Below are 15,983 nucleotides of genomic sequence, written 5' to 3' on the forward strand. Positions count from 1 at the left end.
CTCCTTTGTGGAGGAGAATGACGTACTACCACAGAACCAATCGGGTTTCAGACGGGGTTACAGTTGCACGACAGCATTGATACATATCATTGATGATATAATTCGCGAAACCGATAGAGGTAACTGTTAAATTACCTCTATCGGTTTCTTTGCCTACTAGATTATTCAAAGGCGTTCGATACGGTCAATCATGAGACAATGGCATCAATTTTGAGGTATTCCGGTTTTGATGATAAGTCTACCCGCTTATTATATGATTTTCTAACACATAGACAACAAGCCGTATTTATGGGTGATGAACAATCTGAATATCAATACACTAGTTCGGGCGTTCCTCAGGGTTCTATACTCTCGCCTTTGCTTTATGCTTTATATACATCAAACTTTAACCAAGGGGTTATGCATTGCAAGACCCATTTTTACGCCGACGACACGCAAATATACTATTCTTTTCCGGCTCATGATATAAAACAGGCTTGTGTGCGAATTAATAATGATCTAGAATATTTGCGTATCACCTCAAACCGACATGGACTTAAAATTAATCAGAAAAAATCAAACGTTATTATGTTTGGTCCTCAGAAACAAAAACAAAAAGTCATTAATGACTTACAAATTTGTGTAAATAACGAATTACTACCTATTCAAAAAACAGTAAAAAACTTAGGCATTTTAATCGATGAGGGCCTTACTTTTAATGAACACGTCAATAAATGCGTTCAAAGAGCTTACAGTAGCCTTAGAATTATTTATACTAACAGAGCCTTTGTTAATCATAGTGCAAAAGTGCGCCTATGCGAAAGTTTAGTACTATCAATGTTTAGTTATGGCGATGCATTGTATGCACGCTTTCTGTCCTATGCATTGAAGAGGAAAATTCAAAAGGTACAAAACACCTGTATCAGACTAATTTTTGGGTTGAAACGCAGAGATCACGTCAGTTGTAAGCTGCCGGTTTTAAAGTGGTTGAACATGCAGGTGAGAAGAATGTTGCATGCTGTAGGTTTTTGCCATAAATTACTCACTCTACATAAACCAGCGTATCTTGTAAAAAAGTTGTCTTTTCGGGGTGACGTGCACTCGGTTAATGTGAGGTTTAAGGGAAGGCTATCTCCACCAATATTCCACACTATGAGTTTTAAAAAATGCTTCTCATACCAGATATGCAAAGTAATTAATGAGCTCCCTTCTGGTTGCGCATTGACAGAGTGTGGGTCTGTCGCCACCGCCAGGAGGCGCTATGCTGATTTTCTGTTTGGGCAGCAGTGTTCGCAATACCTGTAAATCTCTTAATAGTCACAGATCTTACTTTTGCGTTTGAATGTTTTTGTAATCTTTTTGTTCTACCTAAATTTGTTCTTAATTTCTGGGGAACCCTTTTGAGTACTGACATGGTATCGATAACGACTTGTTGTGGCCTTTGGTAGTATTCACCTAAGTATTATATGTTAAAACTTAGCAGTTAAAACTCTTGTTTTGTTTATAGCTTTATACCGTTGTCGCGATTCTTTTTTTTTATATTTAACACGCTATACTGTTTTTTTTTCTCTTTATATACTTTATGGTGAGGTGGAAGAACAATATATATTGAATCTCACCATAAGATTGATCAGTTGTTTATTGGAAACCATTTTTAGTTGTTTATTCTGAAGTGTAGTACATTGTGATCAATAAATATTATTATTATTATTATTATTATTATTATTATTATTAGGCACCTACATGAGGTATAGATAATACATAAGTTAGTAGCAGTTGCCAGTTATTTCAACAGTTAGTGTGATCCTTGACCTTGCATTTCTTCCGACATCTTGTTGAAATCTGGCTCATAATTTGACGTACCTGTCCTCAATCAATGGTCCAAATTGATATTTGCCATTCTGCTTCTATATTTTGATTTCAAGTGCTTCATTGTTGAAATTATGGATTCGCATGCGTATGTTAAAGCACTATATGCGGGTATCTTAAGAGATAATGCTCTTAAAATGGGATATTTATTTCCATCAACAATATTCCAAAAGTTTTCGTTCCTCATGTATGATCAAGTCGTTCTTAAGTCAAAATAGTTTTTGATCTTCTCCGAAACATCACCTTCTGCGAATGGGTTAATTATGAACTCCAAGATAGGTTCAAGGTTCTTAAATTGTTGGAAACGAGAATTAAATTCGTCCAAAAGTGTATTTAATTGTGGGGCAAGCGAACTGGTATTAATATTTTTTTCACATACATTCATGTGATCGAACATTTTCTTTAAGTTTGGGAAGTGTGAAATTGAATTTCTCGGTAAATGGGATTTCCATAGTGTTAATTTGGCTTTGAATGTATTCACCGATCCAACCATTTTCGCAACATGACGATTCATTCAGTGAGAAACCCCAAATCTGCAAGCCATGAGGGATAACTCAGCTGTGGATAATCGTCGTTTCTCGTTGACAAGAACTGTTTGATTTCGTTTATCAAACTAAGAAAGCGTACTTTGCTTCTGCTCAGCCATCGAACTTCTGTATGCAATATCAAGTCCGCGTACTCAGCATCTTCATCTTGCAAAAGCTGCCGAAATAAACGGTGTTGCATTGCCGCAGCCCCAATAGAGTTGATTATCTTTACGACAATTTTCATGACGTGTCCAAAACGAATACTTTTGGCACACAACGCCTCTTGGTGGATGATGCAGTGGTGAATTGAGGAAACACATCATTTGCCATACAAAGTGCAACGAAGCCATTTTTATTAGCTATCATTGTAGGCGCACCATCAATCACTATGGCAGCTAACTTTTTTAATGATAACTGACTTTCTTCAGCAAAGTTTATAAATGCATCGTAAATATCTTTATCTTGTGTGCGACCCTTCAGCGGCAACAATTTTAAAAATTCCCCCTTTGTGGTAAAATCATAAAATACCATTTTAATAATAACACATAGCTTGGCAGTGTTGGAAATGTCGGTAGACTCGTTAAGTTGAAAAGAAAAAAACTTGCACTTTTTAATATCACTTTCCAACTCCGATTTCATATCAGTAGCGATAACTTCGATTCTTCTCGACACTGTTCTGGCTGACAATGGTATCGCTTCAATATTTACAGTTTTATTTATAAAATTCTGAAAGACAGAATCAGCAGCTAATAAGAAGGATTCCTTTATTATTTACCCATCTACAAAAGGCTTTTCCTTCTTAGCCAACAAATGAGAAACCTTCAAAGATGCAATAGTAGCACTTTTCGAAATTTGAACTAGTCTGGTGGAAACACTTTGTTGTTTTGTTAAATTTGTCTTCAATTCGCCGACACGTTTCTTCCGGATTTCAGTATTTGGGGGAAAACTACTGTTACACGACACATGCAGGGTATTGAAGTATCTTTCAATGTTACTTTTTTTATGCGTTGCATAATAAACAAATACTTTTTCCGCTAAACTCAATAAAAAAGAACTGTCCTTCCCACTCTTTATTAAAATAGTAAGTTCTTGGTCTTTTAATCATGATATTTTTGTCAAGTATGCAGCTAAAACTGACGATAAAAATGCGGCTACTTAACTCGAAGTATCGCAGCGTACTGAGTACTGACTCACTCGAGTAACACATGGTAAAAGTGGGCCTAAGGCCATAATAACATAATTCTGTAGAATGTTTCTCGGTTGAAAACCAAACAGTAACTCATGCGGGGTCTTCTTTGTAGTTTTATTCGTTTGATTATTTAATGCAAACTGAATTTCTCTCAATTTTGTGTCCCAAGCCCGTTCATTATCATGATGCATTGTTTTCATCGCTGTCATGATCGTTTGGTTAAATCTTTCCACCTGTCCATTTGCTCTAGGTGTAGCTATGGCGTTCTTTATGTGTTGATTTCTTTATAAAAATCTTCAAAATCTTGTGACGTAAACGCTATTCCTCGATTAGTAAGTAGTCTTGTCGGACATCCAAATATAGCAGTTGTATGTAAACTGACCGGCAAAAAAAACCCTCCACTATAAATTAGCTAAAACTTCAAAGCTGACTTTCTAATCTATTTTGATGATTCTTTTTTGATCGAAAGGTTGATTCTCCGGTAATAATCCTGTGATAGACATTTTCATTCAGATTTTATTTTGAGCATATACGGGCTGCAAGAACCCTGTAGGGTGCAGCTGCTACAGCAGATGGTGTTAACTGGAATTAAATGATAGCCCAATCTTTTCTGAACATCTTGTTTTTTTATTCACTCTATTATCTCTGTTACTAACGAAGATGCAGTGTTTTAAAGCGAATGCCTGTGAAAACAAGACGATTGACAATAGTAGCTGATGACCGTTTTATTGTTCTAAGTTATCGTAGAACGACAGCTGTAGAAGCTCGGCGTCGTCTTCAAATGGTGCATGTTGTTGATGTCAGTGAGAGAACCATTCGGTGAAAACTTGCTAGATGTGGTCTAGAGTGCATGCAAAACCGCACGCCACACTTAGGCCTCATTAGGCCCCTTGTGCATCCTCCCATTACACACTCTGGTCACATCAACCAGCCTAAGCATTTGCCAAAGACTAGGACAGCTCCTAGAGGTGCATTCCTGATGTCATCTGTGGTTAGCCATTCCTCTCCGAAAGTTCTCATTCTGAGATCGGTCAGAGAGGGGCGTCAGTAAGCTTCATGTTTTGAAGGTGCTTATTTACCTTACAGTTTTACCGAGGCTTTTACCGAGCCCTACCTGAGATATACCAGTTATCTCTCGTAATATCTCAATAGTTGGTTTCGAACTCTTCACTGCTCGGATAAAGACGTACTTGGTGAAATTATCCATACCAACCAAAAAATGAGTATTTCGTCGCTTACTGTATTAAAAGGGATAGGAATTCGTTCTATGTTGTATAAATCAATTTCTTTCCTTCAAGATATTTTGTAATATGCACACTCAACACAAGAGTTAATATAAGTCGTGACTCGTTTTCGCATTTTTATAAACCAAAAATAACGCTTCAGATCTAGTGTTTTCTCCACTCCTCGTTTTCAGACCCATGTCATCATGACTTCCTTTGATTATTTTCCAAATGATAGCTTTTGGTACCACTCATCTTCGACCTATCGGCCTTTTTCGGTAAATTCTGTTTTGATAGATCTCTGTGAATCTGTTTTGCTTCGTTGTCGTTTGTTCTAAAATTGTCTTTATCTTTTTCAATGTTTCGTCCTGAAGTTGCATGGTCAGTAACATTTGTCTTATTACTGTTGACTGGAAATCAGCCAAGTAAGGTTTCTTTCCAGTTTTCGTAAGATATAACACATGAGCATTTAGCAACATAATGTCAAAGAAATGGAATGCTAGTTTTTTGTACTACTTAACATTTTTTCTCATGCTCTTTAGTTTGCTCAGCATCATGTCTGATTTGTCAACCAGCCCCATGTTATGGTTATAATCGACAATACAAGATGGTTTTTTCTGGTTCGTGATCCTATCAACTTTCCCCGTATCAACCATAGTGTCCTCATGCATTGTCGTCAGCATTAGTACTTCCCGCTTGTCTTTCTATTTGATGCTCAGCATAGTTTCCGTACAGAAGCTCTCAGTTTCGCCTTTTTTTATTTTTTTCTTTCGAAATGTTGGCATTCCTTTCCTGTTCTTTTTTACTGTACCACAAGCATTGGTTTTTTGTTGGTGGAGTGTGTCAAATAATATTGGACTAGTGTACCAGTTGTCAACGTATAATTTATGGCCTTTTTCTATATGGTTCCAAAAGTGTTGTGACCACACTTTCAGATATTCCTAAATCGGGAATTTCGTGGATATCTGAAACATAGTCCGTTTCGGAACAACACAACAATAAAAGTTTTATACCAAACCTATGGCGTTTGCTAGTGATATATTGCTTGAAGCTTAGTCTACCTTTGAACTCAACTACAGATTCTTCAATACACAGTTTTTCAAACGGGTAAAAAGTTTCTTTACAGTTTCTTCTTATATTGTCGAGAAATGATTGAATTTTTGTAAGTTTGTTGGCCTTCTTCTCTTCGGCTGGCATGCAAAAGTGCAACATCGATAAAATGCACATATAACGATTTCTCGACATCAATATGGCAAATATTGAAATGGGTATAAGGGCAGTACGACTCCAATATTCACTTATTTTCAGTTTCTTCATCCTTGTCATCAGCATTGACACTGTTATGAATAAGTACACCTCGTTTTCATTTACATTATTCCAGTTTTGAAGTCGCGAATTCGGTTTAAGTCTACCACTTTCTACAACTTTTGTATAGTATGCATTTGTTCCTTGCACTATTAAGTTTATAATGTCAATGCCCCAATGCGATGCATCAAAAGGATGAATGCTTAGCATAAAATGGTGAGAAGTCCATGAGAAGAGTGGTCTTTGTCGCTCTTCGGTTGAAATTCTTGATATTCTGAGTCAACATTTTCATTATGTGAGTCAACACTTATACTTAATATCAAAGTCAAATTCTTGCAATTTTAACACCCATCGTCCAATTCGAGGTATCAAGTCTTTCACTCACTATTTTAAATTTACGTCCTAGTAGATACATTCGGAAACGTTCTAATGTCTCAGTAACGGCTAAAACTTCAAATTCATAACTATGATAACGGCTTTCTAAATCAGTTATCTGACGACTGAAGTAAGCTAATGGTTTCATGTCTTCACCTGGTAGTTTCTGAAATAATATTCCTGCGATGCCAATTTTACAAGCATCCGTATGAATTTCTAGACTTCCTTCAGAGTTCTATATCGTTAATATAGGTTAATATATAGACAACTCTCTTTTCACTTGCTAAAATGCACTCTCTTGGTCTCCGCTCCAAGTCCATATAGCATCCTTTCTCGTCAGTAAAGTTAACTTTTCTTAAAGTTTAATTAACAATCAAAGAGTACTTCTTTATGAATTTGCGGAAGAAACCAGCCAATCCCAAGAATCGACGTGCATTCATTGGCTGTCCAAAGTCTTGAACCGCTTCCACTTTCCGTTTACCTGGTCTCACACCATTTTCATCTATCTCGAAACCAAGACATTCTACACGTTTTAAAAGAAATCGACACTTTTTCAAGTTCAACGTAAGTCCTTCTTCGCGCAGTACATTTAACACTCGTTTTAGTTTTTCAAGCCCGTCATTGATTGTATTACTCCCAATCATCCAATACAGTTTTCATTAATCGGCATACGATTAAATTCATATTGTCCATCGGAACTGTTCGTCTAAAAATATGTACGGTACACACTCCTTTTTGGTACCGTCTATAGTCAATACATGTTCTCTCACCTCTGGCTCGCTTACTAACTAATACGACTGGACTCGCATACTCCGATTGCGATTCGTATACTATTTCGGCATCAATTAGTTCATTTACAGTCTTTTTCACAATTTCTCGTTGAGCATATGGTAGTCTATACGGTCTAGATCTCACCACATCATTTGACGTTAATTCTATGTCAATATCCAGTTTGTTGATTAGTCCTATTTCACCAAAACAACTTGCAAAGCAACTCTCATAATCTTGAATAAGTTTTCTTAAAGCTTGTTCGTTTTCTCGTAATAATTTGATCCGGAATCCCGAATTGATCAATGAACTTTTTCAATACGCGAATTGTCGAAACGTCTTTAGTCAACGCGTCCACGACCACCAGTATGTGTTTCTCGCCGTTTCGATTTTAATAGATAACGGCCGCTTATACATCGAAGCACTATTTTCGATACCTTGTATCCATTCTGCGGCGCACAGCAAATCAACATCTCCATCACACGTTGAAATGGTTTTATTTAAGTCAGGCGTTATTTGGAACTGTTCTGGCTTATTACTTACAAGTTCGGCCTTTGTGATATTAGTTTCTGCTCGCATTTCTCGCAAACATTCGGTCAGTGCGATCAACACGTTCTGCATATTTCCGCCGTCTTCTCTAGTTGGACTTTCCGTCATGGTCGAAATTTCTGCTTCGTTTAAATTAAAACGAAAACCTCCTGTTTCTGCTTTATTTGGTTCGGTGTTGTTTGGCAGCAACTCAAAATAGTTAATAAATCACTTCACAGTAGATCTAGACATTTTGGTACTTCACTTCACAGTAGTTCCAGACTTTTGGACACTTCACAATAGATCCAGACTTTTGGGCACTTCACTGTAAATCCAGATATTTGGGCACATCACTTCACAGTAGATCCAGACTTTTGGGCACTTCATAGTAGATCCAGACTTTTGGGCACTTCACTTCACAGTAGATCCAGACTTTTGGACACTTCACAGTAGAACTTTTCCCTATCCCACTTCTGATATGTTAACTATTTAAACATACTCCTCTGAATGACTAAACAACTCTTTATTATAATCCTTTCACAAATCGCTAATATTTACCTGGATTAAAATCCGAAATAACCTGCTGCATTGTGTTATGGTAATGTACCGAAGTTCTAGCGCCGTCTGCATTGTCTAATCTTCGTTCTCTTTGAAATAATTCTCTTTCCTTCTTCAACAAATTCACGTTCCTGCTGCAAAAGTAGTTTTTCTCACTGGATGTTAATATTAAATTCACCAGTTGCGTCCAACGTAACCTCTTCACCTTCCTTTCCACCGTCTGTGTTCGATACGAACCTTTTTTTATCCATTTTAATCACTTTTTTGTTTTAATAACACTTTTCTTCGATTCAACTTTATCTACTTATGCACCACATACTTTAACCGCTTTATTTTACACCTACAATTCGACATAACCTCTTATAACAACTATAATATATTATATCGGTACTATTGATTTCTTTTTTTTCATTTTATTATTTTACTAATAGATGGCACTGCAACAGCAAATGATTCTACGATCATCCATGATGAATCAAAAAAAATTGATGATTTAACGACAATCGGTGAAGATTCAACAACAGAAATGAATGAAAAATCAACAACTGAGACTATAAATCAAGAAGAAACAACAAATGATGTATTAAAAATTGATGAAACAACTTTGAACGATCAAGAAACGATTCCCCAAGAAACAACAACCCAAGAAATTAATAAATTAACTCAAGAAGAATCAACTCAAAACGATTTAATCGAAACAACAACATTCGGTAGTTTTGATGAAACGAATACGAACATTGTTGATCTTTACATAGACATATTAACGAATTCAACCGAAATTCCCCCAGGCACCACCACCACCACCATAACAACAACGATTAAATACGACGACGACGATTACGAAGAAAACAACGCAACCACATTCTACGAGGTAACAACGGATAAATTAAATTTAATCGAAAAAGATTTTTCGAAAATCGAATTTTTCGACGCGACCGAAAAACCGAAACGGAACGAAATTAAAAAGAACGAGACAAATTCAAATGTTGCCAATGAAATTTTAAAGATAACAACTCAATCGTCTAATTTAAATGTAACTTTAACTTCGACTGAAAGTAACGAGGTTAAAACGAATTCGATTTCGACCGAAAAGAATTTGTCGCGATTTAATTTTGATATAATCAAGCAAAATGAGATAAAATCGACGCCGGTTGAAGATTATGAGGATCCGGATGATGATGAAAATAATAATGAACATGAGGAGGATGGTGATAAACCGGCGGTGATTCCCCTTGATGCGAAAATAACGGTAAAGCCGACGAAAAGTGTGTTAAAGACGACGACTATTTCGCGGGAGGTTGATGAAAATAATAATGTTGAGAGTAAACCGAGGTTTGTTAATGTTACGACTGAGATAGAACCGGTTGAGGTTGAGGTTACTACAACTCCGGCTGGGTTAGTTGGTGGTGAAGAGGAGGATGATGAAGGAAATGGGGGGAAAATTGCTGCTATTGTTATTTCGACGGTTGGGGCGGTTTGTTTGTTGCTTTTGGTTGGATTGTTGGTGAGTATTCAATAAATAAATAATCCTATTATATAGTGAATATAGTGGTAATTATCGACTTTATAAAAAAAACCTTTTTATATATATACAAGTTGTTTAACATTAAACTATACATCCAATTTGAAGTGTTTAGCTTCTCTTCGATTTCTATGAAAATATCGAGCTTTTTAACTTAATTTGTAATAAAATGTTAAACAACTTTTATAGAAAAAGTTTTAAAGCAAAAATTACTCTTTCTTTTGGTGAAAATTAGAACTCTCCACCACTTTTCAATCCGAAGATACAAAGTTTTAATCTCGACTTAACCTAAAATCAATCAGTTTTGTGTCATTAGGTTTAAAAATTGTTTTAGAAGAAAGTTTTGGTATTTAAGGAATGAAACTTTTTGAGGTTATAAAGCAAGAATTACTCTTTCTTTTGGTGAAAATTTGAACTCTCCACCACTTTTCAATCCGAAGATACAAAGTTTTAATCTCGACTTAACCTAAAATCAATCAGTTTTGTGTCATTAGCTTTAAAAATTGTTTTAGAAGAAAGTTTTGGTATTTAAGGAATGAAACTTTTTGAGGTTATAAAGCAAGAATTACTCTTTCTTTTGGTGAAAATTAGAACTCTCCACCACTTTTCAATCCGAAGATACAAAGTTTTAATCTCGACTTAACCTAAAATCAATCAGTTTTGTGTCATTAGCTTCAAAAATTGTTTTAGAAGAAAGTTTTGGTATTTAAGGAATGAAACTTTTTGAGGTTATAAAGCAAGAATTACTCTTTCTTTTGGTGAAAATTAGAACTCTCCACCACTTTTCAATCCGAAGATGCAAAGTTTTAATCTCGACTTAACGTAAAATCAATCAGTTTTGTGTCATTAGCTTTAAAAATTGTTTTAGAAGAAAGTTTTGGTATTTAAGGAATGCAACTTTTTGAGGTTATAAAGCAAGAATTACTCTTTCTTTTGGTGAATATTAGAATTCTCCACCACTTTTCAATCCGAAGATACAAAGTTTTAATCTCGAGTTAACCTAAAATCAATCAGTTTTGTGTCATTAGCTTCAAAAATTGTTTTAGAAGAAAGTTTTGGTATTTAAGGAATGAAACTTTTTGAGGTTATAAAGCAAGAATTACTCTTTCTTTTGGTGAAAATTAGAACTCTCCACCACTTTTCAATCCGAAGATACAAAGTTTTAATCTCGACTTAACGTAAAATCAATCAGTTTTGTGTCATTAGCTTTAAAAATTGTTTTAGAAGAAAGTTTTGGTATTTAAGGAATGAAACTTTTTGAGGTTATAAAGCAAGAATTACTCTTCCTTTTGGTGAAAATTTGAACTCTCCACCACTTTTCAATCCGAAGATACAAAGTTTTAATCTCGACTTAACGTAAAATTAATCAGTTTTGTGTCATTAGCGTTAAAAATTGTTTTAGAAGAAAGTTTTGGTATTTAAGGAATGCAACTTTTTGAGGTTATAAAGCAAGAATTACTCTTTCTTTTGGTGAATATTAGAATTCTCCACCACTTTTCAATCCGAAGATACAAAGTTTTAATCTCGAGTTAACCTAAAATCAATCAGTTTTGTGTCATTAGCTTCAAAAATTGTTTTAGAAGAAAGTTTTGGTATTTAAGGAATGAAACTTTTTGAGGTTATAAAGCAAGAATTACTCTTTCTTTTGGTGAAAATTAGAATTCTCCACCACTTTTCAATCCGAAGATACAAAGTTTTAATCTCGACTTAACGTAAAATCAATCAGTTTTGTGTCATTAGCTTTAAAAATTGTTTTAGAAGAAAGTTTTGGTATTTAAGGAATGAAACTTTTCGAGCTTTTTAACTTAATTTGTAATAAAATGTTAAACAACTTTTATAGAATAAGTTTTTTTATAAAGTCAATATTTACTGAGATATATATATACAGGTGTTTAAAATTAAACTATATATCCAAGTTGAAGTGTTAAGCTTCTCTTCGATTTCTATGAAAATATCGAGCTTTTTAATTTAATTTGTAATAAAATGTTAAACAAGTTTTATAGAAAAAGTTTTTTTATAAAGTCAATATTTACTGAGATATATATATATATATATATATACAGGTGTTTAACATTAAACTATATATCCAAGTTGAAGTGTTTAGCTTCTCTTCGATTTCTATGAAAATATCGAACTTTTTATCTTAATTTGTAATAAAATGTTAAACCACTTTTATAGGAAAAGTTTTTTTATAAAGTCAATGCTTACTGAGATATATATATAGGTGTTTAACATTAAACTATATATCCAAGTTGAAGTGTTTAGCTTCTCTTCGATTTCTATGAAAATATCGAGCTTTTTAACTTAATTTGTAATAAAATGTTAAACAACTTTTATAGAAAAAGTTTTTTTATAAAGTCAATATTTACTGAGATATATATATATATATATACAGGGGTTTAACATTAAACTATATATCCAAGTTGAAGTGTTTAGCTTCTCTTCGATTTCTATGAAAATATCGAGCTTTTTAACTTAATTTGTAATAAAATGTTAAACAACTTTTATAAAAAAAGTTTTTTTATAAAGTCAATATTTACTGAGATATATATATACAGGTGTTTAAAATTAAACTATATATCCAAGTTGAAGTGTTTAGCTTCTCTTCGATTTCTATGAAAATATCGAGCTTTTTAACTTAATTTGTAATAAAATGTTAAACAACTTTTATAGAAAAAGTTTTTTTATAAAGTCAATATTTACTGAGATATATATATATATATATATACAGGTGTTTAACATTAAACTATATATCCAAGTTGAAGTGTTTAGCTTCTCTTCGATTTCTATGAAAATATCGAGCTTTTTAACTTAATTTGTAATAAAATGTTAAACAACTTTTATAAAAAAAGTTTTTTTATAAAGTCAATATTTACTGAGATATATATATACAGGTGTTTAAAATTAAACTATATATCCAAGTTGAAGTGTTTAGCTTCTCTTCGATTTCTATGAAAATATCGAGCTTTTTAACTTAATTTGTAATAAAATGTTAAACAACTTTTATAGAATAAGTTTTTTTATAAAGTCAATATTTACTGAGATATATATATATACAGGTGTTTAAAATTAAACTATATATCCAAGTTGAAGTGTTTAGCTTCTCTTCGATTTCTATGAAAATATCGAGCTTTTTAACTTAATTTGTAATAAAACGTTAAACAACTTTTATAGAAAAATTTTTTTTATAAAGTCAATATTTACTGAGATATATATATATATACAGGTGTTTAACATTAAACTATATATCCAAGTTGAAGTGTTAAGCTTCTCTTCGATTTCTATGAAAATATCGAGCTTTTTAACTTAATTTGTAATAAAATGTTAAACAACTTTCATAGAAAAAGTTTTTTGATAAAGTCAATATTTACCGAGATATATATATAGGTGTTTCTAAATTGATGCGAAAGATTTTAAAGAGTGATTTTTTACTATTTAAAAACTTGATTTAGATAGCGAGATTCTTGACATTTTTTCCTAAAATTGTTAGTTTGATCCCAAAAAAAAAATAATACACAGGCTCAAGTGAATTAATTCAGAGATTAGTTACACAGGGTGGTCTACAGTGGTTTTGTTGCCCTAGATATAAGATTGATTTTGGATATATTTATGCTCACAATTCATGAAACTATCAATGATTTTGTAAAATTTGCTTTCGTTTTTTTTTTAATTTTTATTTTACATTACAAAAATCGGAAAACAAGAAACAAAATAATAGATATATTTATAATATCAATTTTGTGTTGAAAAATTAGGATACATCGAAGTAAATAGAGAGGAAAATTTCGAAAACATATGTTATATTTCCATAAAATACTTAAATTTTACTTAATTTTAAGTACTAGAATCACTGCCTCGGCAGCATAGCTGCCTCGACTTTTAAGTAATGCATTTGTATTAAAGAAAACATCACTTTATTTTAAGTACTAGAACCACTGCCTCGGCTTTTAAGCAATACATTTCTATTAAAAAGAGTTTTACTTAACTTTAAGTACTAGAACCATTGCCTCGGCAGCATAGCTGCCTTGGCTTCTAGCTGATACATTTGTATTAAAAGAAGTTTTACTTAATTTTAAGTACTAGAACCATTGCCTCGAGTTCTAAGTAATACAATTTTATTAAAAGAAGTTTTGCTTTATTTTAAGTACTAGAACCACTGCCTTGGCAGCATAGCTGCCTCGGCTTTTAAGTTATACATTTGTATTAAAGAAAACAACACTTTATTTTAAGTACTAGAACCACTGCCTCGGTTTTTAAGCAATACATTTCTATTAAAAAGAGTTTTACTTAACTTTAAGTACTAGAACCACTGCCTCGGCAGCATAGCTGCCTCGGCTTCTAGCTGATACATTTGTATTAAAAGAAATTTTACTTAATTTTAAGTACTAGAACCATTGCCTCGAGTTCTAAGTAATACAATTGTATTAAAAGAAGTTTTGCTTTATTTTAAGTACTAGAACCACTGCCTCGGCAGCATAGCTGCCTCGGCTTTTAAGTTATACATTTGTATTAAAGAAAACAACACTTTATTTTAAGTACTAGAACCACTGCGTCGGCTTTTAAGCAATACATTTCTATTAAAAAAGAGTTTTACTTAACTTTAAGTACTAGAACCACTGCCACGGCAGCATAGCTGCCTCGGCTTCTAGCTGATACATTTGTATTAAAAGAAATTTTACTTAATTTTAAGTACTAGAACCACTGCCTCGGCAGCATAGCTGCCTCGACTTTTAAGTAATGCATTTGTATTAAAGAAAACATCACTTTATTTTAAGTACTAGAACCACTGCCTCGGCTTTTAAGCAATACATTTCTATTAAAAAGAGTTTTACTTAACTTTAAGTACTAGAACCATTGCCTCGGCAGCATAGCTGCCTTGGCTTCTAGCTGATACATTTGTATTAAAAGAAGTTTTACTTAATTTTAAGTACTAGAACCATTGCCTCGAGTTCTAAGTAATACAATTTTATTAAAAGAAGTTTTGCTTTATTTTAAGTACTAGAACCACTGCCTTGGCAGCATAGCTGCCTCGGCTTTTAAGTTATACATTTGTATTAAAGAAAACAACACTTTATTTTAAGTACTAGAACCACTGCCTCGGTTTTTAAGCAATACATTTCTATTAAAAAGAGTTTTACTTAACTTTAAGTACTAGAACCACTGCCTCGGCTTCTAGCTGATACATTTGTATTAAAAGAAATTTTACTTAATTTTAAGTACTAGAACCATTGCCTCGAGTTCTAAGTAATACAATTGTATTAAAAGAAGTTTTGCTTTATTTTAAGTACTAGAACCACTGCCTCGGCAGCATAGCTGCCTCGGCTTTTAAGTTATACATTTGTATTAAAGAAAACAACACTTTATTTTAAGTACTAGAACCACTGCGTCGGCTTTTAAGCAATACATTTCTATTAAAAAAGAGTTTTACTTAACTTTAAGTACTAGAACCACTGCCACGGCAGCATAGCTGCCTCGGCTTCTAGCTGATACATTTGTATTAAAAGAAATTTTACTTAATTTTAAGTACTAGAACCACTGCCTCGGCAGCATAGCTGCCTCGACTTTTAAGTAATGCATTTGTATTAAAGAAAACATCACTTTATTTTAAGTACTAGAACCACTGCCTCGGCTTTTAAGCAATACATTTCTATTAAAAAGAGTTTTACTTAACTTTAAGTACTAGAACCACTGCCTCAGCAGCATAGCTGCCTCGGCTTCTAGCTGATACATTTGTATTAAAAGAAATTTTACTTAATTTTAAGTATTAGAACCATTGCCTCGAGTTCTAAGTAATACAATTGTATTAAAAGAAGTTTTGCTTCATTTTAAGTACTAGAACCACTGCCTCGGCAGCATAGCTGCCTCGGCTTTTAAGTTATACATTTGTATTAAAGAAAACATCACTTTATTTTAAGTACTAGAACCACTGCCTCGGCTTTTAAGCAATACATTTCTATTAAAAAGAGTTTTACATAACTTTAAGTACTAGAACCACTACCTCGGCAGCATAGCTGCCTCGGCTTCTAGCTGATCCATTTGTATTAAAAGAACTTTTGCTTTATTTTAAGTACTAGAACCACTGCCTCGGCTTTTAAGTTATACATTTGTATTAAAGAAAACATCACTTTATTTAAAGTACT

General features: G+C 33.3%; 1 protein-coding gene across 2 annotated transcripts in view; it reads left to right on the plus strand.

Moving 5' to 3' along the window:
• LOC111422666 (tyrosine-protein phosphatase 3) overlaps positions 1-15,983 on the plus strand; it is a 100,166-nt gene that overhangs the window by 69,111 nt on the left and 15,072 nt on the right. For both annotated transcript variants that reach the window (XM_071195409.1, XM_071195408.1), the window contains one exon: positions 8,753-9,825. In XM_071195409.1, the coding sequence (XP_071051510.1) occupies positions 8,753-9,825 (1,073 nt within the window). The remainder of the gene's footprint in view (positions 1-8,752; positions 9,826-15,983) is intronic.

This window comes from Onthophagus taurus, chromosome 3 (assembly GCF_036711975.1).
Source record: "Onthophagus taurus isolate NC chromosome 3, IU_Otau_3.0, whole genome shotgun sequence".
NCBI lineage: Eukaryota > Metazoa > Arthropoda > Insecta > Coleoptera > Scarabaeidae > Onthophagus > Onthophagus taurus.